Source organism: Battus philenor, unplaced genomic scaffold (genome assembly GCF_028537555.1).
Source record: "Battus philenor isolate CCGP_79_NKW_IND1 unplaced genomic scaffold, ilBatPhil1.0.hap1 SCAF_19, whole genome shotgun sequence".
NCBI lineage: Eukaryota > Metazoa > Arthropoda > Insecta > Lepidoptera > Papilionidae > Battus > Battus philenor.
Window position 1 is genome coordinate 6,662,422 of NW_027181681.1, and position 27,608 is coordinate 6,690,029.

The 27,608-nt window shown below is 33.0% G+C and overlaps 1 protein-coding gene across 4 annotated transcripts in view; it reads right to left on the reverse strand.

Annotated features, from left to right (window-relative positions):
• Dg (Dystroglycan) overlaps nucleotides 1–27,608 on the reverse strand; it is a 92,236-nt gene that overhangs the window by 12,519 nt on the left and 52,109 nt on the right. For all 4 annotated transcript variants that reach the window (XM_068763961.1, XM_068763962.1, XM_068763963.1 and 1 more), the window contains exons 2-6: nucleotides 26,563–26,610; nucleotides 7,127–7,298; nucleotides 5,267–5,413; nucleotides 3,587–3,754; nucleotides 1,664–1,828 (exon numbers count right to left, since the gene is read on the reverse strand). In XM_068763961.1, coding sequence (XP_068620062.1) covers nucleotides 1,664–1,828; nucleotides 3,587–3,754; nucleotides 5,267–5,413; nucleotides 7,127–7,231 — 585 coding nt within the window. In that variant the 5' untranslated portion in view covers nucleotides 7,232–7,298; nucleotides 26,563–26,610. The remainder of the gene's footprint in view (nucleotides 1–1,663; nucleotides 1,829–3,586; nucleotides 3,755–5,266; nucleotides 5,414–7,126; nucleotides 7,299–26,562; nucleotides 26,611–27,608) is intronic.

Below are 27,608 nucleotides of genomic sequence, written 5' to 3' on the forward strand. Positions count from 1 at the left end.
TACAGAAGCATGTAAAGCAAAACATCCATGACAAACTTATTTGCAAAGAAGCGACTTTTGTTAATTAGCCCGTAGCACGGTTTGCGCTTGCAGCATCCTGTCTGTACACGTTGTCGCATGAACCTCTACACGGACGATTGCAATAAAAATGTATGTGTAAATGTTTGCCATACAGCGACGCAGGCAATACGGACATTCCAATACCTTGGGATTAGAAAAACGGGCAAGCGGTTGGTACTATTCAATGAAAACCGTGTTTACGTCATTAAATAAAACGATTCTTCTGATAAAATCAAAGTTATTTTAATCCATTATAATGTTATTCATTTATTTACGCTTTTTTTTCACACCATCGACAATAAATAGAGGAAAAAAAGAAACAATTCATATGGTACCAGACAACCTTTGGATGGAGATGAGAGACATGAAGTAGAGGGCAGTTTAGGGTGTACGTACGCTATTTTACGATTTTTTAAAATGCTGACAGTGGTTCAGCGCCTCTAACTGGTTCTGGCAAGCCATTCCATAACCTGACAGCGACAGCAGTAAAAGAATTCTCCATAAACGTAGTAGAATGAGCAGGCATAGTCATAATAAAATATTTTATTTTAAAAGCTACAAATAAACACAAAGAACTGTACATTATATTTTTTTTTAAGTATTTATTAAGTAACTTTTAAAGATACTTAAAATTGTTAGTGTCGATTTTGTAATGTTTAATTTATTGCGATGTCGATTTGGAAACGGATGTCCAATTTCCGAGAGTACAAAGGCGAAAAACAAAGAAAGCTGTCTTCATTTTTAATCTGTATCTCTTTATATTTTGTAGTTATAATAAAAATATGTGCAGTTAAAACCCATTAATATTACTGTTTCAATACGAGTATGCGTTTGAAAATCACGGAGCCATTGTTTTAAATTCCAAGTAATAAAAATCTAAATTGCTAGTTCGAGATATCGCTCAATTGAAGCGTTCAAACGACATTTTAATATAATCCATTCAAACAGTACGCTCTGTTTAGCTGGCATACTTAACGATTTCTGCATTAATGCTATTTACTTACTGTATGTTCTAAATAAATTATTTATATCGAAAAATAGATTTAATATTAGTTTTGTAGCATTTAATGTGTCCAGAAAAACATAAAATTTATTACGTTCAAGGGTTGTACTATATACTCTATTTTTTTCAATTCATCCATCATTCATCACCCATGCCAATGGTATATGCATCCAGAATAAATGCTTATAAAATTTGAATATCTAGACTCAAAAGGCAAATGCAAGGACATTTGCCTTTTAATTGCCGTTTAGTTTGCTGAATAGCCAGAAGTCGCACGGAGCCATATAAGACGAATACTGTGCTTGTGGACCGATGTGAGTCGAGTTTTTGGGGATTTTTTTTTCAAAATAAAAAACAGCGATATCGGCACCAATAAAGACTTGACGCATTAGAGACACAAAAGACCCTTCAAAATGGTTTAGGATGAACCAAATGATATTTTATTTTATATTTTGACAAACAGCCGCTTGGCAAATGTTAAAGACATTCATATCGACGTATTTTTAAATGACAATTTCACCTTACTTTTTGATCACAGTACTATAGTTCTAGCAGTATGCAGTGACGTTCTTCTTTCTTTAACATACTGATCGAGCTTACCCCATCGAGTGCCATGAAGGTAGCGAGGTCCATCAGTGCGCGTATGCGTTGCCGTGGGGGGATGCGGTGGAAAGCCCCGTCGATGAGGGTGACCAGCACCAATCTGTTCTCGTCGTGCCGGCACGAACCATATTTAGACTGCGGCTTCTCTTCTGCGTTTTTCACCTGCATATTTTTTACTTTATTTATTATGGATTACCAGCTAAATTAACAATGATAAGTACAAATGCAAAGCTGTTAAAAATACGAGGCTATTTTTAAGTAAAGGGCACATGCGCTAGGTTATCAAAAAAATTTTCTGTAAAAATAGTAATTAGACCAACAGTAAACCTTTTTACCTTAATCTATTTTAAAAAGTTGGGTAATTATTATTTTTACTATTTATAAATTTTTTATTTATTATTATCAGACTGCAATGCGTCATGAATATTTTCTTCTCTTCGTTATATATTAAGGTTGATGTTGCATAGTTTTATTTAAAATTTAATTTATCAATCACAGATTAATATAAATAATATTTATTAATTCCATAACCTTGCCTCAGAGTCGATAACAATAATTATCACTTAGGGCATTTTAACCTTTATTTTTTATTGTTTCGATCTGAGTAAGGTAAAAACGCAACTAGTATAATAAAAGATCGTGAACAATAAACGTTGACGCGATAAATTATGTTACAAATTGTTAAAAGTTTTCATGTTTAAAACATTTTTTAAAGCAGAATACCTCATTAGCCTGATTTCATTTAATAAGGTTGAGGCCCATAGTTGCGAGTTGTGAATGAAACATTTGCGTTAGTAGGACTGTAAAAGTTATTATTTGCTAAAGACGCCAGCATTCACAGTAAAGATCAACTAAAAAAACATGTAAATATAACACGAAATAAAAAAGTACCGGTAATCTATTTGTTATATATAACTCTGCAATTATTTGTTCTAAAGCATAGTCAATGTAAGACTTGATTCATTTATCATATAAACGTGTCCAATTACGTTTTCGAAATTTTATTAATTATTAGCTTCGGATTTCATTTAATTCGTATCATTATATTCTCATTATTAGTTTTACACCAACGTACTGACTCATCACGATATCTTCGGTACGATAAGGCTATGTGACTTAGTAAACATATTCCTTTCGCCGAATAGAAGTCAGCTAACATTAGTTAAGAAAGATTTTATGAAATTCCACCGGTAAGTGCGAGACCACAAAATGAGGTATTTATTAAATGCGTTATCTAACTATATCTCTTATATTATACATAAAGTATATTATATATACGTTTATTATAAATATATGTGTGTGTATATATGTGGGATTGCCAAACAATAAGCTGCGGTCCCGAACCCAAGTCTAATTTAATAATCTTTTCACTCTATATTTCTCGTGACATTACATCGACTTCACGGTTAAAGTTCAAGAAAACAAAAAAGACAGATAAGGTACATTTATGAAGTCATAAGTAATAAGTAATTAAAAAAATAATAAGTAATTAAAGATAAAATTAATAACTAAAAAATAATTTTATCTTTAATCTACACTGCCATCCTGGTATTTATCTGACCCTGATGAAACATTTTCAGAGCTCGCCCAAGGTTTCATGGAATTTGCCGATCTAGAAGTGTAATGTGGACCCTCGCGGTTACCAAATTTCTTTACACTGTATCTATCATGACGATTCTTCTTAGTTATTTCATAGGGTGCCAAAAATTTGACAAAGCTTATTGCCCTGTGCAAATTGGATTCATTTAATTGCGACTAATTATTTCTATAATAAAGATTTGTATTCGGGGCCGCCGCATTTATTGTTCTACAATTCCATACATATTAAGATATTCAACCACATGCTTTTGTAATGTTAATCTCGTGCCCGGTAAATGTGATGTAAAATATGTTTCATCAACATAAATATGTGGTAAATACCTCAATAGTGAAGTAGTCGGTGGCGGTGAGACCGCGCGTGTGGCCATGCGCGACGACCGCGAACCCGTGCGCGCCGAGGTGTTCGCGCTGCGGCAGCCCGCTGATCAGGCCGTGCCTGGAGTCCACGGCCAGCCAGCTTGGTGTCTGCCGCGCCGACTTGCTATACACCTGTTACATTCATTATCGTTATGTTACACAGAAGCCGTTACTCGTTACTCGTCACACGTATGCACATAATTGAATTCATCACTTTGATGAAACACTTAGTAGTGTGTAGACCAGTCAACAAACATAAGTTTCTAGGATATAATGAGACTTTTAAACTCTGAGGCTGTTACATGTAAAAACCTGCATATTCAAAAACGTTTCAATACTCGCAAATAACGCAAATTTCCATAATTATATATAATCTTAATAATTTTTGTCGAATTTGGAAATACTGTAGAAATGAAACTCTACAGGCGGTCCACCGGAACCATTTAAATTTTGATAGTTGTCAATAAGAAAAAATATCAGAGACAGCAATTTTACAAATTAAAAAAAAACGAAACATCATACACCTAAAGGTTGTTAAGTACATACGCACATAATAAGAATGAGTCTATAACCATACAACGAACATGAACATGTGTTCCGTGTGCCAAGTACTGGTTAAAAATAACTATATATCACATTATTAATAATAAAAGGACAGAAGTAAATGTAAATGTAATAGAATACTGTTACTTCAACTAACTTAATTGCATACTAGGTGTGTAAAGTGTCAACTTTACATAGCTATTCAGGTTTTGTAATGACGAAGTAATTTTCTGTTGAATGAATCTTGAAGCACTTTAAGTAGTCGCGAAAGCATTGAGGCAAACCTGGTAGTATTTTAAAAAGGGGAAAGGAAGTATACAAATTTTAATTTTATTTGACTGAACACAACCATATTCGTTTAAATTTTTTGTCATCTTTGGAAACATAATGGTTTGTACTTTCAGCTCATGGAAGTCCACTACAAAGTAACCCCAAAGACATCTATGGGGAATATATACTATGATCGGCACGTTTGGCAGGCGGGTTGGTGATGGTATTATGGTACGCAGAGAATCCATCCCATCATACTATCCTTTTGGAGACTTGTTTGTGAGTAGTGGAAATCCTATATAATAAATGCACGAGGTGTTAATTATACAAGACTTTATCTCGGGAATCGAAACCGCAACCTACGATCGTAAGTCTCAGTTCTCTATCTCTGAGCTACTACTGCACAACAACCATAGTAACTGGTGTTAAATGTATATGTGTAATCGTTAATAAGCAGTTGTTCGGTCAACCGTTTACCAAACGGTATGTGACGTTACAATTTTGTCACCCAGTAATCTTTACACCAGTGACGCCCTCATACCGTAGCACAGAAAGGCTTACGCTTTGCTACCAACCTGTAGATTTTGGAATCGTGTTGGCACCTATCAACACGACTACTTTGAAGGTCTGCCAGTTGTACTGTACTGCTATCAAGTAACAACCTTCTAAATTACTTTGAGAAATGTAATGTATTTATTGATGTTATTTGACGATAAATGCAGAATTTGTCAAGCTAAGTGAACCATTTGGTTTATACGGCCATCGACTTAAACCTCGCCTGTAGGAAAGATTAAAAAAATATGAATAGAAATTATATATCTTTAACTGTACCTTATAAGCTACCACATCTCCTGAAAATGCTTCCTTGGGTATTTCCATACGGAATAGGTGTCCTACGTAGGCCGATGTATCAGGAACGCCCCATAACCTTCTTAGGCCATTTTTTTCTATCTCTGAATGATTTGCTGTGAGCTCAACCTAGAAAAAAGCATTATGTCACAATTCCAATACAACAAAGATCAATCTGAATTTGTAAACTTCATCTTACAATAGATTTTTTGAGAATACTATGACGGGCTATAAAGTAATTTATTCGGGTTGGGACACCAAAAAATGAAAATTATAAGGAAACAAAATGTATCTTCATCATCATCACCACGCCACGCCACAGCCGATAGGCAACAAATTTTGTGTATCAGTATATAATTTTCGACTACAAAATTAATCCTTTGTTTTGGTTCATGTTTAAATAATAAGAGTTCAAACTGTTTGCATTAAGGTTTGTGAATGATGTTATAACTGAAGTGGTAGTATTAAGACATCTATATAAATATGATACGATAATGATATGAGCTTCTATTGTGGAATTATACACTGTAAGCAGGCTGTCGTCTATCAAAGAGGGCCTGGCCTAAGGCAGATGCTCCTTCAGATCGTGAGATTCTATCTTTTAATTTTAACAAGACACATTTATATCGAAAATAACTAATAAGGTTTTGTAGTTTATTTTACAATCAACATAATTATTATCTGTTATATGGATCGGTAATTGTTTGCAACCAATTAACAGAAAACTTTAAAATTAAACGTCAAGTAAACATCAGAATTGTTGCTCTGCCTGTATTCATATAAGTATGAATGTGTTTAGACGTTAATGGTAATTTATTTTTAATGCTTTTTAGTGGCATAATAAACTGTTATGAAGTTTTTACTTTTGTAATTTTAACTTATATGAGCTTAGCATACTACTTTCATAAATAGTAGCGTAGGGTTATAGAAAATCCATTACATATTACAAAAATAAGGGACATTACACAGTCCGTTTTCTTTTCACAGTAACAATTTTTAAATAAGCTATAAGTATGTAAAATACCGTTGTAATGAAAGTAAATTAAAAATGATGACGAAATGACCCTAATCTTTTCCGACAGACTTAAAAAAAATAATGTGGAAGTAGACTAGTGTAAATGGATTTATAAATTTGACACCATTGTCAGTTTACAAAACATTCGTTGCACATATCTGATTCACGTGTGATTTACCTCAAATACTGGACCCAAAGTCAATTCAGACTTTGTTAAAGTTCATAAATTTTCTGCCGTGTGTTAAATCACATTTATTCGCTTTTATCGCGCTCTACGAATATTTAAAAAACTTTGCACCTTTAAAAAGAAAAAAAATGTAAGAATTAAAAATGTCTTTGTTCACAGATTTAATCAATATATACAATATGACACTGAATTCTTTTTACACACACGTCAGATATTCTTTCAATATACAATGTCGCTATGTTGTTAGCATTTCTTTTTCAATACGTACGCTTTACGATCGGCCGTTGAGCCTAGCGTACTACTCCATTCGTGCTAATCGAAAATCAGAAAATCGATTATTTGCGATTGACTCGTCTACACTTCCATCTAGTTTTATCGATTTATAAACCTAAAACTTAAAAGTTATTACAATTGAAAAATGCCACTCAGTTTGGCAACGGGGACACACGCGGCTCACTTCTATGTGCGTTTTGTTTGATAGTTGTAATATAGTTTGAAAATCGTTTCCGATGAACTTGATACGCGGCACACGAGTAACTTCCCCCCTCTCCGTTAATTACATATATAAAATGAGCAATTTTTTACATAGCCCGCAATGTCTTAAAAGGATGCAATTGAAGCGGTAGTTGTATTGACGAACCTGAAACTCTTCATTGTTGTCGAAGTCAAAGTCGTCGTCGTTGCGGCCGATGGCTAATGGGCACAGCACCAGCAACGCGCACGCCAGCGCCCGCGCGCGCGTCATCTCCACGTCTCCCCGGCACTGAGGCTCGCCTCCACCCGCGCTGACCTCATAAACTCGTGCCGATCATCTGTTGACAGATTGAGTCCATTGATAAAAAAATAACAATGCTAAACGGAGCTCTGTTTGTAAATAAATGATAGAAACTAATAGTTTTGTTTTACATACAAATTAACATTGATGATGTTTGAAAAGTATTTATTGCTACATACTACACTTATATTAGTAATTGAATCGTAAAAAGTCAGAGAGTAAAAGAGCTATGCTCTACGAAAGGATCCACAGAAGAACCAAGGTCACCGATTTAGTTCGAAGAGTTACTTGTCTGATTTGACAGTGGGCGGCATATCGCCAGTGGAAACGCCGGTCGTTAGAGCCAAAATGTTCTCCACGAGCCGGTACGCGTCGATAGGTCCCACTAGGTAGACCGACGATAAAGTCATGTTTGCAGATCAGGTCTCTGAACGCGAGCAGCGTAAGGCCGGTCATTGTAGCGATCTTTGTGAGAGGCCTATGACTTGCAGTGGATGTATCGTCTGACGTGATCATTAAAAATCATATAATAAATAGTTTTGTTTATATAAAAAACAGCTTGTAATGTAGTGCATATGGACTGGTGATAGAAGCATAAAAAAATCTTTTGTTAGTTTGGTTGCTAATAGCCAAAAGTTGTGTAGTTAAATGTTATGAATTCTTCAAAGTGTATCAATGTTTTTGACATATAATGATTTGTAATTGACTTAAAACTCATCAATGAAATTGCAAAGATATTTCCTTGTACAAGTAACAAAGGAGTACGTTCAAGGGGCAGGGTGTGCGAGCGGAAACGCTCAGATACTGTTACACAGTTAAAGGCGCGTGTGGCCGCATAATGATCGGACGCAAATAGAATGAGCTTCGAACGCGCTTCACCTTTTCATTGCATACTGTAGCAACGAGAAAAATTGTATATGTTACTAATACGCTCCGTGCCAAGTTACAAAATCCTGTAATGTTCTTTGCGTAATTGATAAGTTTCATCCGCCATTGGTTATTGCAATTTAGTTTTGTGATAGTGGATATCTTCAATATTCTACCAATCATTATAGAGTACTTGCATAATGTCGAATAAATATAGGTACAATGCATAATATCTTCATACACAACAACGGGAATGCTTTTAAAAATTAGTGCCTTACACTTTTTTTTATTGTTTATTCTGACTTGTGTAAAGTATACGCAGAAAATATAATGAATGAATGCCGTATAACATACACACACACACACATGTGTGACACACACACACACGCGCACACACACACACACACACATGCGAGAATACACACACGTGTGTTTGTGTGTATTCTCCTTTTAAATTGTTTGCATATTGCATGTATATGATGAATGAAGACTTAATTAATAAAATTATTATCTGTCCACCGCCCTCTTCGCTTGGTGGTACTACGTGTTGTAAGGTTTATGAGAAAATCCATTTTAAAGTAATTTTTAACATAGCAACAACAATATTCAGGACAAGGATTATACCTATAAAAACTAAAAATTACAAAATAAGTATTTCTTAAAGAATAGGGGTCAGCCCCCTGCAGGTGGATTTTCCTAAAATTCATTCTCCGCTAATTTCTACAGGACGATAGGACCATTTCTAAAAAAAATTCAAACCTTTAATCATTATGGCTCGAGTTTTATAAAGCAATGGCAGGCCTGCAAGAGGAATTCTACTTGCGATTGTAGATTGTCGGGGGATCCATTTCCAAGTTACAATCTCATATAATTCATAATTTGTACACTAATAATATATGATTGCCTCTGCTCACGACAAGTTTCTAGAGGATGGGCAGCAGTGTCCTCTGCATACCATAAACCCGCCGACCAACCGTGGCGATTATTGTATATACCCCATACATATCTTTGGGCCAAGTCCATGCCTTGTAATTGGCATCCATGGATTGAAACGACGAATCATTATAGTTCTAGAGATAACGCGATGAGCAGGTACATAGATGGAAATCACTTCAATATAGTATATGAATAGATTAACGCGCTACTAACAACAGTTTCCTGTCAAATATCTTGAGATTAAGCTTTCTAGATAGATACAATTGCGGTGTATATAGTCGTACTAACTATTATATGTATATTTATAGTAAATATATGGTAATATAATACATAATAAGATAATAAACATTGTTGAGCGGGTTGCATATTTGTAAACCAAAAATATAGATCTTAATCAGTTGAATGCATGATTTAAAAACGTTAACTAAGTACATTTGTTTTCACCGTAGGCACTAGAATATAAACCAATTCGTAATCAACTTTATTTCTTATGTATTATAAACTAAATTATGTTTTTACAAACTAAAGTACGACCATTAAAATGATTTCCTTCCTATTTACCAATGTTAGGACTATAATAAGGTATTTGAAATTTAAATTTCTATAAGTCCAATGCTCCAATTATTGTTGAAGTGGGCAGCTTACGGACATAAATACATTTAAGGATAAAAAGCGCTCAAGTGAAACCCTTGACAGGCATACGTCTCGGTTAGGTCGAAATTGTATTGGTCTTTGAATATTATTTTTTTAGTCAACAAGTTTTCTTTAGTTACAATGAAAATGTTTATTGTAAATAAATTCTTCTTGAATTTAATTCTATTTTTACAAAATTATAACATGTAGGTACTTTAAAAATGTACAGGTCAATAGGTCGTAGGTGTAAAATCTTTATAGGGATGAATGTGAAAGCTCATTTGTTGCTATTAATGTTTGGTACCCGCTTTCCGAAAATAAAAACATTGTAAGAAAAAGCGTTTTAAAAATTTTGTTTATTACATGTTATAACTTTTTTACATGTTATTACTTGTTATACATTAGGAGTCCAGACTTTGTGCTGCCAGAAGTAAATGGCCTGTCGCTTTGCAGCAGTAAAATAAATAAATGTGTCACTTGTGATCAGTTCATACAGTGTAATTGGAAATATGTGTAAACGGTGAAGTATGAACGGAAAATAAATAATAAAAAGTAATGAAAGAATATGTGCGGAATAAAAGAAGAAATAATAATTCACATTAAGATGTAAGAAAGATGATGTAAATAAAAAAATTCCGTGAAAAATTAATAATAATATAATATCCCTGTGTACCCAAGACAGGAGCCGAGCTAAGGAGAAGGCCTCCAAAAAGAGTGTGATTAAAAAAAATAGATGTAAAAAAAATTATTTTAAAAATATTTGTTGGCAAATGAGCCATACATTTATCCTTTAAAAATTCTTACATCTATAATCACCATTTATACCACATTTATGTTATTATAGGCATACAAATTTAACGTTTATTAATTTCATAGTTTTTTTTTAAATCTTTTTTGAAAATACAGATTCAATCTTCCAAAGAAAATTAAATCAAAGGCGTAAAATCGCGTGTATTCTAATGTCTTTAGAATTTAGTCGGAGTGCAACACTCCACGTTATTTTCGCATCTCGGGTTACCTTTTAGCTTAAGTGCACGGAGTAACGTGCGAGTGGAGTAGCAGACGGTGTTAACATTTAAAATCTTACTACAAATGTTCGCGATACGAGGAAATATTTTTGTACAGTAACATTCTTTAAACTTACTGCTAGTCGGAACTTTTATTGATTATTGCCTGGGAATTATGCGAAGGATTTAATGCAGGCGGGAGTTTTATTTTATTACAAATAATCATTACATAAACGTACGTTTATACAATTATAAGTCTTTTCAATGTGCCGTAATTTCTATTTTAGGTGAATCTTTGCATATTTTTGATGAAGCTTTTCAGAAGAAAGATTCTAACCCAGTTGAAGAGAAACGTACTTTTCTACGAAGGAATAAAACAATCAATCACAACTATACATTTTACTATGTATTTTTTTAATTTATCAATTAACAAAATTCAATCGACAGTGTTTAAGACTGCTGTACGATAAACTATAAATTAAGTTTTTATGTAGATCTATTTCTTTATTGGTTTTAGGCGAGCATTTGCCCCCCCCCCCCGTCTCACCTGATTTTAGGCGATGAGGAGGTATGATGGTACATGCATACCTATTCACATTTGACTTGAAGCCTCCCGAGCTATAGCTCGCTGCGAAAAAGACGCTTATAATCTGTCCCATTACTTGACTGTTCACATTTTAAAAGTAGTAGCAAAACACTTGAGGATTTCAAACGTGTGTAGATGTCGTGAATCCATGATGTCCGATGGAAGAAACATTAGATTATTAATTATTATTTACATCGATAATCGTACCACGTATTTATTACATAATCTAAATAACTAGACTTAACAATTATTTTAAATAAAATCTTTATAATACTTTCGTATTTTTAAGCTGATAAGTTTTTAATATTTGTTATTAATCATGTTTAAATTTTCTTGTAGGTGTAGGGTTTCTGTATTGTTTAGTTTTTTCCCTTTTAAGTTTTTGACCTGTTTTAGATTGAAACATAAACATTGTTTACTATAGTTCTAATATCGGAATCATAAAAGCATTTAATAAATATAAGCATGTCTCATTGATTTATCACGAAATATTATTTTAATAATATTTTTCATAACACACATTGTATTTTAATTATTGTAACAATTACTGGCTAAACATTACCTTTTCATCCAAATAAATAAACATCTGAAATATTTATTTCTTATTAATGTAAGTTCTTTCATCTGCCAGAACTACAGCATCATTGAATGTTTATAGTTGTCCAATTAAAAATTAATGGTTTATTTTTAGAAAACCAATGAAAATGCGCATTGACCTCAACATGGATTTCAGATTTACAATCAGGTCAATGTCACTCCATCACGCTTGAGCGAACTTTTCGTAATTTTATGTGTCAAAAATCTCTAACAAGACAATTTCATCTGAAAGGTTATACAGAACGTTTGTTTTTTACAGGTAAAAAAAAAAAATTTAGAGGTGTGAACTTTTAGCTCATTTGACGTCAATTACTGTATTGTACACTCTATCCAAATTCAATGGTTTCAGAAATAATAAATAACATAATAATTACTATATATTAAAGTCAAGTCGTTTACTATTGTCCTGCATACTTTGGACTGCCAGCTGTTATTGACTGTCGCATTCCAATATTAAAAAAAAAATAATGTAACAAATTTTAAAGTGATAACGTTATACAGCGTGATTGGAATGTGTATAAGCTTTAAATTTGTTTGTTAACGAATGATCATTATCTCTTTTAAAGATTTTACAATTATAATTAATCATGTGTAAGTTTTAAGGAAACTAGTTAGAAATTTGTATATTGTTAAACTCCTTTTTACGTATTTAAATCTTGGTGTCCATTTATAAGTAAGATTTTATATTTCGCAGGTGTTTCTAAAGACCTAGAGACTACTTTTGCGAAACGTATATTTTGAGTAAAATACCTACCACCTACCTGTAAATAATTTCATCTAAAAAATCAAAATATCTTTGTGCGAGTAGGCATTTACACGCGCTTTTGAATCGTCGAGTTTTTTCATATTATTATTAGTAGTAAGCTACCGACGGCTCGGAATGCTGATTGGCTGAGAAGAGCCGGTCAGAAACTGAACAATTTGCCTTTTTAAAATTAAATTTAACTATTTTTGATGTGTACATTATATTACCAACCATGTAAAAAAACTAATTTCCACGCATTTCGACAAACTAAATACTCTGGAATGTTGTAAAATTTATTTAACAATAATTTTTAATCTTAGATTCAAAACTAAGAAAAGAAAGGTCTAAGATATCTTGTTGGACTTTATTATATATTGGACTAATAACATTATACTACCCGAGTGTGAAATCCAACCCGCCTGCCAAGCGTGGTGATTACTGTATATCTCCTCACAGAACACTTTTTGGGGAGTTCTATGCCTTGCAGTGGACGTCTATCGGCTGAAAATAGAGAAGAAAAAGAACAACGGTACGTTAAGATTTTCTGGGACGACAATTCTTATCGAGATCATAAAGATGATATAATGGAAAATATAGTAATATGAAATTGATAAATAGCTCTTGTTGCTTACCTTTCATTGTGTCTGTATTACAGTGTAACTAGTTTTTAAGACTCCTCAAAAAGTAATAATAAAATAAATTATTAAAACTGTCGTGAAACAAAAGTTACAAATTTATTTATCCATTTTATTAACTTAAGATTATTTATAGTCATACCTTGCGTTAAGTCACGTCCTAAGAATAATGCTAGAAGAAAACAATTTGATAGAAAATATTATCATATTAAGCTTCCTCATTACGGCTTCTTCTTCTTTCTGTTGTTGAAGACAAACGTGTTGAAGACGACGCTAACGGCCTTGTAGGCTTTTACAGTTTCGTGGACATGAATTCGCGAAAACTATGGCATCCTTAAACTTAAGGTAAAAGAGGGCTTTACATGCCCTTTTGACGTGAAAAAAAAACAATATTAACTCCGTCACTAATAAACCAGTTTGTTTACATAATATGTGCATTTGAATTTATTGAGTTATTGTTATTTTAGATGTATGTTTGGAATTGCGAACGTCAGAAATAGCGTCTATCGAACCCTTGCATAGGGGACGTCTAAGAGGGGAAGTACAATAGATCCCCTGCCCCTGCCGAATCTCTTACGAATATATGTATACTAAAATATTTGTTTAGAAATAATATTTACAACTTTTATGCACAGCTGTGTCTACACGGACAGTAATTATTTGATATTACTGGCCGCGACAATTGATTCAGGAGACAAAAATAATTAAGATCTACAGAGATTGTTTGGATCGATTCGGTCGAAATCGAACTACGGTTAGTTAGATATTCGTCGTCATTTCAGTCTATATACGCCTAATGCAAGGCATAAGCCTACCCTTAGGATATATATGTTGAGATATATCTTAATCACTACGTTTGGCAGGTGTGTTTGCGATCGCAGTGTGGTATTATGGTACTCAAAAGCCGCTGCTGCCCATTCTCTGGAAACTTATTTGTGAGCAGTGGTAGTCCTTTATAATTAATGCACAAATTGTGAATTATATGAAACTGTGTCCCGGAAATAGAACCGATCGCAAGTGTCAGTCCTCTACTGCTAAGATACCACTGCACTAGTTAGATGTATTACATGGTAATATCTAATGGATATACTATTCCGTCAGTCGTGTGTGAACGATGTTTTAATGTAACATAGATATTATTTTTTTTTTAATAATTAAAATGTATGAAAACATTTTTTTTTTGTAGCCCTCGTTATTCAGGGCCTCTAAACATCCCCTGTCTTGAGTAAACAGGGACAATATTTCTGTAAGTTCTACACTTAATAATTTTATTTTAATCCTTACCTTTTCTCCTTCTTAACATCTTCCATACCTCTTTCTTTCTTTTATTCGTCACAATCTTTCATTCCTTTCTGTAATCTATTTTTCTTTCTTACATCGCCTTCACTTCCAGAATACAACTTTTAATATTTTATTTTTATATTTACTTCTATTTTTGCATTTCGGTTTTACATAATATTTTTCTTATTTCATTTTGTTGTTACTAAGATTTATTTTCTTGTATTATTATCTTATTATATTCAATGTATGTATATATTAAAGAATGTCTTCGAGTGTGTCTTATTTTAAAAAGACAATAAGCATTGTGTGAACTTTTGAAAAAACTGTTGTAAACATCTTAAATCATATAAATTGTTGACTGTAATATCATAGGCGGTTTTTCCATAAAAAGATTTCCTGGCTAAGAAATAGGATAAAGCCTGGATAAGAAAATTAAGAAATATTATGCAAAATAATTCTTAAAATGCTTTTCATAACACTTGATAATAGGGAACTGCAATAATGCCTTTTCTTGTGTACATTATCAAATTGCATTTCTATATATTTTACACTATATAACTGAACACATTTTCTTAACCACAGTATTAATGATAAATTATTTTGGAAACAAATTTAAGATAAAAATTAAATATGCTTTAATTAATAAACGATTATTTTCAAAGTACTACCTATGAATATTTATAAAATATATAACAAAAATTAAAAACTATTTATTAATATTTGCTTGTGGAAGGAAACATAAGTTTTCGAAAAATCTTCATTAATGCTAAAACCTCTACATAAAATGAACTTCGAAGAAAAGCACATTGTTAAAAATAACGTTCAAGAAACATTGTACAAGTTTTTTTTTCCAGGTAAGTAAGTAAGCACGGAGAAAAGTCCTTTGGGAAATAAAGCTGGAGTGGTAAGAATTTAAGGCCACGTTTGGTCGGGGAGCAATATCTTCCTGTTTAACTTGATTCCCATATAAATGGTTTGAAGTGACTCTTTCATAAGAAAAAGTTATATAACACAAAAATATTTCATCAACTAAACACATCTTTAACTATAATAAATTGTTAATTATGATCTAAGTAGTGGCAGGTAGAATTGTAATAAAACAATGGATGAATTAATACTCGTAGAGGTGTATGATTGAATGTGTGTGTGTGAGTCGGAGAGTGTACATGCGTAAGTGTACGTGTGTGAGAATGTCCGTGTAAGTTTATTTGTTAAAATAATAGTAACCTAATTACAGTTAAGACGGTCATTGTCGTGTAAGATTATAAATAATTATCTCAATTCGCGTATGTTTTTGTACACAGCTGTTCTATATATATTATATTTATTTAATTTTGTACAAGTTGCCAACATTGCTATTGTGGTTACTAAAAATATAGTATTAACTGCTGAAATTTGAATGATGAAATTGAATAAAATTAATTTTGAACAACTTCAGGGAGGAGTAGGATTATTTTTTTATAGTACATACTTGAATTTATCACTATGTAAGTTTTTCAAAACATATACAATATCGATATACTAAGTGACACTATATCTATATCAACTATCCATCGTATAGAAAACGCTATTTTACATATTTAAACATATTTAATTCTAAAATTAATACTCTATAGTTTTTATAATTAATTGTAAAAGTTAATTTGTTGAATTAATTATAACAGATAAACGAAATTATGGGAATTATAACCTATAACATTCAATGTGTTAATTTTTCACTACAAGTTTCAGTTCTGTATTTTAGGTGGATAGCTACTTTATAAGAAATGGAGACAGATGTTTTTACATAACAAAACCGTTTTAACCCAGTAAAGAAGCTGGAGTTATGAAACATTTTAATACTAGTTTTCGTAATACTCTGAAACTAAATATTAACAATAAAGATTCATAAACATAACATATAAATAAATAAAATACCGCTCCATTAATATTCCTAACCATATAAAAACACAGGAAATAATCGCCAGTAATTTTGTTTCTCCATTTTAAAATATTAGGTGAACTTAAGAAATTGTCGCTGTCGGTGAAATATTTTCTTTATGAATAAAAAAGGAACAACGAGAAAATAAATAAATTGAAACAAAGCAAAAATAGTTTTAATGGTGAAGTTTCCATTTGCGGTAACTTCGCAAGAGAAAAAATGGCCTTTGTATACTAAATTAAAGTATTTCGTTTTATGCAATAAGGTCAGTGCGTGAAGAGATGTCATAATCGAAGAAATTTATGTTTCGGCAATCTGACACCGTTATCGCACCTTGTGACTCGATTGTATTGCAATAATCTGAAATTTGAATCTAGAAACTCAATTTACATTCACCGATTTAAGCAAAGGATTATCTTAAGTCGCGATAAAAGGTAAAAAAAATAGTTTTGTTTTTTAATCAATTAATCTGTGAAAAGTTTTTGTAGTTAAACTAGGTCTTCAAGTTAACCCGGGACTGGCTGTCCAGAAAAACACAGCGCGTGGGACCTTGACAGGGTATTTTGAACATCAAGATCATTCCACCTCCCGAAACAAAAAAAAGGTTTATAGAAGTAACTTTTGCAAATCAGGATCTATCAGGTGTTGATTCCCTTATCAACTTTTGTAATTTAGGGTCTTGCACTGTCCATGGCCTTTTTAATTATACCCCTAATACGTGTTGATATTGGGGCGGAATGACCACCTTCATTACTTAAGCCTTACCAACGATACATTTATTTTATACATAAACGTTTTTTACATTTATTGTAATCGTTAATATCATCGATCAAATACTTATGAAGTCCAAACGTAGAGTTAATTTTTAAATTAATCACAAGGGTGTCTGCAATACTACAGTAATGTTCGACTATAGCGTCATCGTGTAAATGACGTGATTCAGAATGGGCTTGTGACAATGACTTGTTTTCCTTAAACAGCGCTAAGGATCTTGCACGAAGATGACTCATTTTCTTTTAATATTGTTTACTAAAGGTTCTTTTATTAACAAGTAACTAAACAAATGGAATATGAGTAACGAGAAAATATGACAAAATAATGCAGCGAGTATAAAGATTGATAAATATAAGTATAATATAAAAGCGTTTAATAGCTTTAAAGAATTTATATCTTTTTCCAATCACTCTATATAAAGTTACTACTCTGAAATGTTACGTTAATTTTTTTTTCTGTTGGAATGTGAAAGGCCAATACCTTTTGGCAGTACAAAATCTGTAAAGACCTAATTCGAAAATTGAAAACGTTCTTCATTATAATATTATCATTACGCTTAACGTTATTTCTGAAACTATTTTGGATAGAATGTAACGTACATTATTTGACAGCAAAAAGAGCATTGCATTCTTTAAAGGTTTACACCTGTTTGTTGCTGCCGGTAATTTGCTTTGTACGCTTACCGACTTTTATCGTTTAAGTGAAAAAAAAATGTGGCTAAAATGTGAAGATTCTTGAAGATTGAATGATGAATGATTGATGAAATTGTCAGTCTTGTTTTAACTTCAAATGCTTATCTGTTAAAAAATTCGCAGAGGAAGGAACTTCAGGTGTATTTACGACAGCCAAATCTTATTACCTCTGCCTCGGACAGCAAATAACATTTTATTTAGTCAACGAATTTAATCATTATTTATGTTTTTAAGCATTTACAAGGAAAATGTGGCGTCTAGTACTGTCTATTCATTAAAGGGGTGTGGAAATTGATATTTATAAGAGTTTATTAATCAAATCATTCGTTAATGAAAAAATAAAAGTGCTTCTAATGCAGTTACGGTAATAGATAAGTAAAGAGATAAACCGTATTGATATTTTACCAGATGCCTATTGATAAGTAGAAGCATCGAGAATTTGCTCAGATTTTAAGTGATATCTCCCAAAACATCTTTGCAACACTCGTTACTGAGAACCTAAAGCCTTATACTAATCAAAAACCAGCCGTGTGATGTAAGATCTAGCATTAATCATCGGTAATATCATTCCCTGAATATATTCATTAACATAGACACGATTGCAGATATATATTACAGCAACGAGCAATACATTCACTTCTTTAAAGCTTTTACACCTATAACCAATAAATGACTAGATATTTCGTAGTCATATCCGGTCTGCAGCCTGGTCTGACTTTGTTATATATAATATAAAATTAAAATTTCTATTAATTAAATGTTACATGATAAATTGACCAGTTATCTGTGGCGCACTCTTTTTAAAGTGCGCACAGTTTTGTGTCGTCAAAATGGAGTCATGACGACAATATTCGTCAATCACAAAATAAATTGCGCTGGTAAGATATTGGATGAAAAAGATGGGTCTATTTCATAAAATTGAAACTTTTATTATTAATATTTAGTTTTTTTGGTTAACATAAGCATATATTACGTACAAATAAACTAAAACTTAATTAAATCTAACAAATTTTCAATAAAATGTTTAACAGCCTTAAGTTTAATTATCCCTGCTATAACAGTAACAATGAAGTTCATTAAGCAAAGTTAAAAACTGTCGTGAAAAAGTTATCGATTTGCAATTGCAATTTTTCCGGTATCGTAGACAGTGAAATGATCGGGTTCCCCACCCTCGGCACGTGCGACAGTCCCTCTGGCTGAACGACCCATCTATTTCCAGCTATAGTTTAGGTACTGCTGTTATTTATTGACGCAGCCGTACACCTCTCCTTTATGATTACGCGCTCAAAATGTTATCCGCTGACATTTATTATGTGTAGACATTTATAGAAGGATTATTAACATAAGGATTTGCATGTAGGCATAGTGGTACCACACACGAAATACGTTTTGTTAAAAAAAAATATTCAAAATAACAATTTAATTCTAAGGCTCCTATTTATTTAATTAAGTAAAGGGAGCTTTAGCATTGTCAATTATGATTAGTTGATGAGATTTTTATTTATTTATATTTAAAATTACAAAATATAACAAGCCTTGGCTTACGGGCGCTTATGAAATGAAATGTATTTAAATAAAATATATACATATAATTATATTTTATCATCGCGCTCATATTTGCTCTTCTCAAAAAACCAAAAACATGGAGTTAATTTCCATTACAATGTAAATGTATTCAATCACGTGAGCCGATGTTCCCAAGAATATTTGCCGTTCACACATTTTTAAATGACTTTAATTTACATTTTAAAATTATTAAATACTTCTATGCTATAAGTTGGGTTTGGTGTTCTATGATATTGAAAATTCGCTACATGAAGAATAAATACTTGATCAATTTACGGGCAAGCATCATGCTATAAACAATGCGTACGCTTCAGTTGGTATTCTGTTGTAAAGCGCCCACAGTACATAGCAGTAACAAGACAGTAAATAAGTTGTATGTCACACATATGACAAGTTACTGACGGTATAGTACGCACGTTATGACAGTCTCCGTTACACTTTCTTATTACATTCAACACAGCGAAATTATTCTAATTTAAATCAACTTTTTGCTTCAATAGTGATATCTACTTTTTTAACGCTAACAGGCTTAAATATTTAAATATCTGTGAGTTTCACGTTGGTTTTTCAGGAAAAATTCAAATAAAAAAACGTGAAAAATGTTGATTATTAGTAATAAATAGAAAAGTAAATTCCTGTAAAACGAAGTTAAGTTGAGATTCATTCAATAATTAAGATTAATATTTAAGAAAATTTGTGATAGATATTAATATTTGGCGACATCAATCGCTATTTACTTTAAAAATATTTTTTGTGTTTGTTCTTTATTTGGAGGTAAAAAATTATTATTCTATTACTTGTAATTCATTAGTTTTAATTAATTTAAATTTGTAGTACATAATATAGCAAAAAATTTAAAATCGGTGTCTACGTGGTTACTGTTTATTCCTTTACATTTAAGTGTCATATTTCCTTGTAGTTCCTGATGTAATTGTAACCTTTTACAAACAACGCATTCAAGCTATTGCATACATTGTTTCCGTAGCTCCGGAGTGAGTGCGTACGGTAAAGGAGTCGGATTTTCAAGCACCCATACTTTCTTTGTTTAAGGTTGGCAGAATCCGAGAGGTTCTTTGAGTACACGGTCTCCAGAGTTAATTACGACTGGGCTGTGGTAACGGTGAAGAAGAAGAATTGTTTAACTAAGAATGCCTGCGCATTGTTAGTTAAACAATTTTTAGATGCAAATGTACATGTATATATAATGCATATATATATGTAGACATAAATTTAAACGACAATTGACGAAAAAACATTTATAAATGTTGTACGTGTTTCTCTGAATCCTCGAGCCTTTTGAGGTGAAAATAGACAAATTCTAGACTCGAATCAAACAATCAGATTTGACTCAGTCTGCCGGTTTTTCACCACAAGGTTTAGGACAACGCTTACTTAGGCCAACTTAATTAACGACAACATATATTAACGATGCGTTACCTAATGATGTAAATTATCAAGTTCTCTCGTAGTTCTCACAGAAGTTAGACGGTGATTTGACTTGAATCTATCAAGTTATTATGGCCGTTAAACCCCTATAAAAATTGTTTTTGCCCTAATATAGTATGTCGGAGCATTGTCCTAAGGCCACACACGATTTTAACGAGAATATACTTGCTTTAAGTTATCTATCATCATATTTTACGAAAACTTTGTCAAAATTTGGTTGACTTAAAATAAGCAGAGAAATGAACGTCAACATTTACCACAGTTGTTTACGAACGTTAATAAGATGTTAAAGAAAAGATCTTTAAACAAATATAAAGGACACTTGTAACGGTATCCTAATGCACTCATGTACGGAAGAAGCAATGTTGGGCCTAGCTGTTTGTATTCATTAGATGTGGATAACATTTTGTTTCGTGTAAATAGGACATAAATTATGGAGGTGACATATCTACGAATGAAATCACTTATTATTATTAATACTTTAAACAAATAAACATTAAAAAATACAACGTCCATGTTATAAAAAGGGTTCTCTCATTTATGGCCATTGAGAAAAATTTAAAGAGTGAGGTATGCAGGGATGCATATTTCGTACATGACTCGTCGCTTTTGGCTGTCGCGTCTGGGTTGGACCGCAGACTTTGTCGCACAGAGCGCGCCAGACTACCAGTGATTTACGCCGCGGCTGCCAGCACTCGCGCCCGACAACACAGACACGTCCCGTTGGGGATTGGAGCACCCAAATTTATTTGTCTCGCTCTTATTTACTTGGTTGTGCTTTTAGAATGGTAATGACCGTTTCATGTATTTTTGTTGTTAACGTTTCACTCGCCTCGGTAGTTGTATTATAAATATATTTTTTCTAATAATTTTAAATTTCATTTAAGCGAGATATCACCGATCAAAATTGTGAAACATAAACAGATAAGGTCTGACAGTCTGAATTAACAAATAACTCGACAATTACAAGAACATTGTTAAAAATGCATATGTAAGTACTTCAGGAAAATATACGACAGTACTTCGAGAAATTTATAAACATGGTGACAAAAGACAAGTAGTATTTAAGGCAGTGCAGAGTTGGTAAAAGCACTGCTCTTCTGACAGAGGTAGCCGCTCTACGCTTAGGAAAACGTAAAGTCAATATTTAAATTTAAGACTGGTCTTAGTTAAATTGCAACTAAAGAATATAAGTGTGAGGGTAGTGTACAAATTTTCGTGCGTTTTGTTATGGATAGATCAAAGGATAGTAAATTGGGCAAAGAGCCTACATTTACAACATAATTCTGCAACATACTACATCTGTCATAGTACGTTCAGTAATCTACTCCTTCTGTTTCTGTTTCGAATAATAGAATAATTAGAAAATGAGTATGATGCGCGTAACTTTTGCTTATTGTTTTAATTGCTATGCGCGGGTATACAATACTGTTTAGACAGAAGTGTTATGCAACGGGAGCGCTATTCTAAATGGCATGCATGTGCGTGCTAGTTGGCACTGAACTGTTGCCTGCAATACTCACGGTGAAGCCATCACAAATAGAACTCGCGATTTATTTCCGGAACAATGAAACGAGGACTGTATCACAATGTAATATCTAATGCAGAAATAAATAACGTGAGCAAATTAAAAAGAAATTGTAATCCAATTATTTTTTATAAGGAATGCGTTATCTGTTTTTTGGTTCTGTTTTTAAGACTACTATCACAGTCTGTAAATAAATTTGTGCAATACAATAAGAGTAATAAATACTGATTATATCATCATGATGTCACCTGATAGACGCCCAGTATAAGGAATAGGCCTCCTACAATGATCGGCGTCGATAACCAGTCTTACATTGCTTGTATCTTTATCGACTTTCTGCAAACTTTATTACGTCTTCAGTCCACCTAGTACGTGGTCGCTACTCAATAATATCAGACCCCAAGAACTGTCGATTGCACGAGCGATGTGCCGCGCCCACAGTTACACATGACTAGCATTTCTGCTCAAACTATGTCTATCGTGGATCTGCTGCGGATCTCCTGATTTCTGATTCGACTTCACAGCGAAACTCCCATAACCCCTTCCATTGCTCCTTGGGTAACCTTGTACCTTTTTAGAAGGCCCTTTGTAACCAACTGTCTCTATTTTAAAACTATTTGATCGAATTTGATCAATTAAACTTTTCTGCTAATGCATTAACCATTGGTTAATAAACATAAAGGTCAACGACCAGCAGAAGCATGCACATATTGATGTATGACACTTATATACTTTGAAATAAAGCAACAAAAGATGAGCGGATGTGATTTACGAGCGAGCTTGCTCCGTCTAGACGGGGCAGTAAACTTAGGCTCTGGGTTACTTGGTGTTACTGAAATTCTCGCCTTATTGACAACATTTGTGCATTTCTAGATGATTTTAAAGTAAAACGTTAACGCTTTGTTTATTGTACAAGAAGGGAAACCTTTTTGTGTAGAAATAAAAGTAATTTACATCAAAACCTATGAATTTTTAAACATTTTTTTTGTCATGAATAATGCCTGTTGTAATGTTTGCCATTTAACATTTACAGCTACACCCGGTTTGAGGTATAGCGCTTTATAAAAGCGTGACTGTCTCATTCAGGTTGGAGTTTGATATTACATTATTTATCTTTTGCGGTTAACATTACTCCCACTCCGAAAAGCTTTTGCTATGTGATGAGAAGTAGTAAGCGAAGGCAGAAACTCCAACAACGCTTTTAAAATAAATAAGGGAAAACTTGCCTAGTAGGTGGCGGCGAAGCTGTTTCATTGAGTTCTCCTGTTGTAGTCACATCATACGGGAGGTCGAAGACGTCAATCGGTTTCCGGAGAGTGTTCCAGTTTGATTACCCTCACTGGAGGAGGTTGTACATGGCTACAACCCTGATACTAGTGTATGACGGCAAAGTCAAAGTACCGACGCGATGCCTTAATAAAGAATTGGACTTACTGGGTATCTCCAGATACGATACGTAGACTTTAATTGAGACGTACTACAGAGCGCCCGTGGCTTTACTCGTGAATATTTTACATATGATCTGTAGTCTTTGAATGGTACTAGAAGCAGCAGGTGTAAAGATCGGAAAAATATGACGGTAAATACGGTCTTGTATAGTATTTATTACCTTGCCAAAAAAGTAGTTTTTTTAGTTGTTAAAATTATTTAATTGATATCCTAATTCACTAAAGCTGCCTTGTTCCTTACTCGAGCGACTTGTAGACCAAAACGTAGTTTATGATCAAGGACATAAAGAGACAAAAAACTGTTTTATGTGTTTTACTGACTGAAATACATACTAGTATCTTACAAAAGTTGCCGATTAAACGATTTTGACTCGAAACTTCTTCGTACTTTGTAATTTTTTTACAGGATAAGCTGCGCATTCACTCGATGATCTGTGATAGGCCTTCTCCATAACGCTACACAACTACAAAAGCCTTTTTAAGACATCATCAAACTATACTTCGTATTTAATGTGCTCGCACGAAACGATGGATTTCATAATGGGTTCCAGTAAAGTACCTAGACTTTACTGGCTACGTCGCCTGTTGAAGAAGACTACGATGACACTCATTCATTTGTGTATGGCACTTTGCTGAGACAGGTGTTTCGGCGCTTTTCACTTAGACAGCTTCTAGCTAGTGACCACTAAAATTAACATAAGTATTAAAAGATTTGACTCGGTTATATAACACTCAGTAAGACACTAGCAACAGTATTTTGCTAGTTTATTGTATATTATGGTCTTATATTAAAGGGCACAATTCTTGTAAAATGAAATGCAGAGTTTTAACAAACATTTGTTGTTAATGAAATAATGATCGCCATTTGATAATAACCGGTCTCGTCGGAAACGAGGTCGGATCGTAAATCACAGGGACTTCAAGCCCCGATCATATAAGATAGAAGCGTTATTGGAGTTTCTTCCGCCACTTCTTCTCCTAACGCTAACGATTTCCGAAGAGGAAGGAAGGAGGAGGCCGAGGAGGCAATAGGCCGAGCCGATGTTCAGCTCTCTTGGATGCCCTTATGTCGGAATGCTAAGCTGGTACTATCGACAAGTGACGGCCGAAGTCGAGGTCCAATTGTGAGGACTTAGCTTAGTCACTCCATGGAACGTTCACGGAAGCGATCTAAGAGCTATCCGGTAAAATAGCAATATGAAGCGGTCCGAACCGAAGAAGCTCCTCGGGGAAACTACGAGTTTCGCTACTTAGAATGGAATGTGAAGCTATTTGCACTCTGCGCCTTGTCACCTTGTACCTGAAAATGCCATTTTGGCGTGCCAGTGAGAGTCCTTTCAGAAAAAATAGTGATTTCATTACGATCGCAGGTTAAGTGACATTTATTCACTTGCAGGTAAGAAACGAGTAACTATGAAATATTTCCACTATAGAGGGCAGCCTTTGCCGATTTTACTGTGTGATAGAAATCCATCACATAGTCCCGGAGTATCAAACATCGCCGTGTATTAATGTATATGTTAACCTTCACCGTTTGTTAACACTAGTGATATCATTTCACACAAAGCTTGAGCTTGTACGGATCGGACCTTCGATTTAATATTGTTAGCATGACTCATCGGCGAGATTCATTGGGTTAACCTGTTAATATCACATATTAACAGTGTAAAAACATATTTTTGACATAAAAGATAAACCTTTACAAAATTACTCATAAGCTTTTCTTCAAAGTGTCTAAATGGGTTGCAAACACAATATTGAAATATTATTTTTAAAATTTCTTGAACTTTTACATGGTACAAAAGCAATGTACCAAAATTTCTGAAAGTTAAGAAATTGTTTGTTGTTATTTAATTTAAGTAAAAAAGTTTTGTGCACACTTAAGTGAAGTTTACGGACACAAACTTATAACTTCTATAAATCAGTAAAATACCGTTATTAATATAGTTTACGTATATTTAACCTAAATGCGTGATGAATGAATGAGTAAAAACAAAGAAATATATATAACCACGACATTAAAATAGAGAATATTTTTGGTTTCAATGAATCTTCTTAATTGCATTTTCAGAGACATTCTTTTTGATTCTAAATAGACTTGCAAAAAATTAGTGTACCGGCCCGTATTGAACCGCGAAGTAGATTAGTTAATAATAAACAAAAATTGAAGAGCTCTCTATTTTATCCAGAACATTTTATGCGATGTAACTCGTAGTCACGAGTTAATGAACATAATTAGACTTTTTTTTTACAAAAACGTGTTGACTCATTTCATTTGAATTGTGCGCGTTGTCGTGTTTTCTTGATAATATGTCTGATATGCAGACGTTTTGGATTACATGTTAACATGCCTCATTTCTTTAGTAATCGCATTTTCTATTCATGTTTTTGTACTTTTTATACTTTCAGCTCCAATATATACTTACAAAAAAAAACTAATGCAACATCTCATTGTCACCTTATCCTATGCCATTATATAACAAAAATATCTTTAGCTCGTAAATACATTAGTAACAGATTCCTTTATATTATGGTATAAAATTAATGATGTTACTACATTGTTTGTCGAGCGATTACGTCGTATTCAATGCTAAAGTAAAATTATACAAACACATCAAAATAGAAATTGTAATACTTACTTGTCTAAGAGAAGCAACGACGGACGGTCTAACAGGAACTATAAGGATCTGAAAAAAAAAAACAAAAACATTTTAAAATTTGTTTAAAATAAATGTATATCATAGATAGTTCCGGAATATATAACAAATAAGGTAACTTTTTGTCACGACCTAAGAAATATATTTCTTAAGAAAGATTTTCAAATCATGGTTAAACTGAATCGTCTTTTAATTGTTCTAAGTTTTTTAAACTAAAATAAAAACTTATTCGTTAATATAAACCACAAAAGTAGTCTCTTTGAAATAGTTATGCCTATTCATTAAAGCTATTTCAAAAAAGTCACATTTTACAATTTTTTGTACTCACATTAGATAAACAGACTGTTTTGCAGTACGTGACATTAGTTGCATTATTTTTTTTTCAATCATCATTTCATTGTCAAATGTATTAAATTATGTACTAAGATTTTAACGGAAATCACATGAAGCGGTTACGTAAAGTGAGGTTTTACACTTAATATTTATTTCATATGATGTAAATTATGCAACACTTTTTTTTTGCTGAAAGCGTTATAGAACTTAGCATTTTCATAAAGGCCACGTAATAGATACTTTACAGATTACACTTGAATTATAAATTTCTTTCAATTTGTACAAAAGATTGATGCCGTAATAATTACCCAAAAAAGATTAGTAATCTAGTGTCATGCTTCTACAGTTGGTTCTCAATGTAATTTGTTTCCTCCACTCCATGTAATTAGACAAAGTTTATATGTAATTTTATACCCGTGTGTCGCTCCTTTATACCGTCCTCCCTAAACTTGTGACCTATTTGCGGCATTCCAAACTCAAACGGAATGTTCAGCATTAAACAGACGTTTAATTAAAAATAAAACTGCAGAATTATATTGCAGAATAAAGTTTCACAATTATTAAGAAAAAAACTATGATAAAGACAGAGACCAAGCATAGTACTAAACGATGGTCAGATCAAGTATTTCCTACTACTCTACGCAACATCTCGCGAAGCCAACTATCTCAGTTTCCCGCTCTCCGTATGGAAAAAC